This window comes from Citrus sinensis, chromosome 6 (genome assembly GCF_022201045.2).
Source record: "Citrus sinensis cultivar Valencia sweet orange chromosome 6, DVS_A1.0, whole genome shotgun sequence".
Taxonomy (NCBI): Eukaryota; Viridiplantae; Streptophyta; class Magnoliopsida; order Sapindales; family Rutaceae; genus Citrus; species Citrus sinensis.
In genome coordinates this window covers 10,794,093-10,796,681 of record NC_068561.1, presented here as the reverse complement: position 1 = coordinate 10,796,681, position 2,589 = coordinate 10,794,093, and the positions used below count along the sequence as shown (strand labels likewise).

General features: G+C 40.6%; 1 protein-coding gene across 1 annotated transcript; it reads left to right on the top strand.

Moving 5' to 3' along the window:
* Positions 1-307: 307 nt before the first annotated feature.
* On the top strand, positions 308-2,338 carry LOC102630963 (uncharacterized). The gene has a single exon (XM_052443490.1). The coding sequence runs from the start codon at positions 752-754 to the stop codon at positions 2,138-2,140; it is 1,389 nt and encodes a 462-aa protein (XP_052299450.1). The 5' UTR covers positions 308-751; the 3' UTR covers positions 2,141-2,338.
* Positions 2,339-2,589: the final 251 nt, after the last annotated feature.

Below are 2,589 nucleotides of genomic sequence, written 5' to 3'. Positions count from 1 at the left end.
ACCGTACGGATCACATGGCCTTTTTATATTTTTAATATCCGGTTCCGTGATTCGATGCATTGAGTGAATGGCCTTGCGAAGCATCTTAAAAAGTAAGGGTCCCGCACGCTTTTGTCAGCTGATAATAATTCATATGATGCAACTATTCTCATCGAATCGTATCTCGACGGGTGTCCAAAATCGTAATTATGAGATCCTATCCTGCTGCTGCCACGTAACCCCATCTGTCAACCCCAGCGTCTACTAGAATTGCCGCTTCTATTATTATAATAGAGATCAGATCTACACTTCACTCTCCATCTACTTCACTTCCCTGAAACCCTAATTTGTAAAAAGGGCAAAAAAAAAAAAAAAAAAAAGCTTTCTCTATTTTCTTTTTTTTTTGTTCTTTTAATCAAAATCCATTGTAATTGAGAGAAATTCGATACAGAAGATGTAATGTAGAATTGTTAAACTGATGATTGGTGGGTTCGTTTTGAGAAGAAACATGGATCAAAAGTGGTTCGAGCCAAGGTCGAAGAGGGTTCCAAAGAGGGTCTGGTTAGGGTTTCAAAAATCAATGGGAGTCCTCGTGGGTGGAAATCACACCTCCTCCAGGTTTTGCACTCGCTAAGTTTTCGTTTTTGCTTAGTTTTAGCCGGCTTTTTACTCTCGCACTCATCTTTTGAATTGTTAAACAAGAAAACGAACAAGGGATTTTGTTTTTTTAGTTTCATTTTGCTCAAGATTCGGATATTGAAACTGAAAATTGATGGATTTGAAGACCCTGAAATTCAAGATCCTTCATGGGTCTCTTGCGAGACGTGTGCTTTTACGCTCTTTTATGATTGTCTCGGCTTTGTCCATCGTTCCTTTGCTGCAAATCTTATTTGGGTCCGATCCTGTTATGTTTAACACTGTTTATTCTAATGATTGTACCGTGATTTCGGGTTATTCAAATCCGTATATCTTTCTGGATCGGCTTATGTATCCCATTTTGGGCTCGATTGAATCGAAGCATTGCAAGGAGAATGTCAATTTGACTGTTAATGTGGTTGGAGAGCTAATGGGCATGAAAATGTTGAGTTATGATGTGAAAGCTCTCTGTGTCGGCGAGGGTTCTGCCTCGTCCGTGTATGCATTGCGAGAATTGGGATTTGAATATGCATGTGGGGTTTATAGACACCCATTTTTCTCACTAAAGCATAAGAAGTTCGTTTATGAACTTGACTACGAGGACAAATCCTTTGATTTTGTGTTCTCCAGGGATCTAGATAAAGTTTCTGTCCCTGCACTTCTAGTGCTTGAGATCGAGCGAGTTCTTAGGCCTGGTGGAATTGGGGCTATGCTTGTGGGTATCAGTAGTTCTAGCCCGAATAGCTTGATTAGATCTGCGACTCCAGTTTCATCAATACTGAAGACTTCTAGAATTGTGCATGTTGGTCATGTCAATGGGTTTACTCTGGTTGTTTTCGAGAAAAGAATGGAAACTGTTTCCTACTTTGAGCAGTTTCAACTTCCAGCAGACTGTCAGTCTCATACCAACAATAAACCATTTATGGAGTTCCTTGAGCCTTTGGTGGAGCAAAAGCCAATGGGATTTGAGAAGAAGATTACTTATTTGCCTAAGTTTATCAATGCTGCCTCAAAGAAGCGGTTAGTGTACATCGATGTTGGGGCAGGGGAACATCTGAACTCCAGTGCTAAAAGTTGGTTCTTGCCATCGTATCCTGTGGATCGCAAAGCTTTTAATGTTTATTTTGTTGATCATAACACTTCAGTCATGCTATCTTATGTCAAGAGGCCTGGTATCACCTTTGTTTATCATCCAGACCTCGCTGGGAGTAAGGCTAAAGCCAATCCTGATACTTATCAAGATCCAAATCCATATGGTGAGGATGATGGTTTCGACTTTCTTCTCTGGTTTAAAGAAACTGTGCACTTTGCAGATTTCGTGGTTCTGAAGATGAATGCCGGAGAAGTAGAACTGAAATTTCTCACCGAGTTGTTCAAAAGTGGAACCATATGCTTTGTTGATGAGCTCTTTCTTCGCTGCTCAAATCGTGCAGATGCCAAAGATGCATCGGGTGGAAGCTGCATGGACATCTTCAAGAGTCTCAGAAGCAGTGGTGTGTTTGTTCATCAGTGGTGGGAAGACTAAAATCCATTGTTGTTGATGTTGTCTTCCATAAACTATCATTGTGGTTTCCTTTTCAAGTGTTGTTGCTGCGTCTTCTTGTTTGTTTATGTTCTGCATCCAAGTTGCTTTGTGGTTGGGCACTTGTGCTAGTTATGCTAAATAAACAACCTCGAACTTTCTATGTTATTGAATGAACCGTGTTGTCTGTTGTGTTCTTAATTTGTTACTTCTTAGTTCTTATGTGCTCCTCGACCATTCGACACCAAATCAAGGCTCAAATTCCTCGATGGTGTTACGAACCTATGAAGCTGAAGATGCTGAATGATCAGCAGGCTCATAAGCTCTAGGAGAATCCAACCTCAGCTGCAACTTTCAGCGAATGAGGGCACATTATATAAAGGGATGTAATGAATGTTACACAACCAATTCTCGAGATGACAGCTTAATTGAAAGCGACAACCAATTCCATG

Coding starts and splice junctions, on each gene's coding strand:
- LOC102630963 (XM_052443490.1), top strand. CDS start 752: ATGGATTTGAAGACCCTGAAATTCAAGATCCTTCATGGGTCTCTTGCG.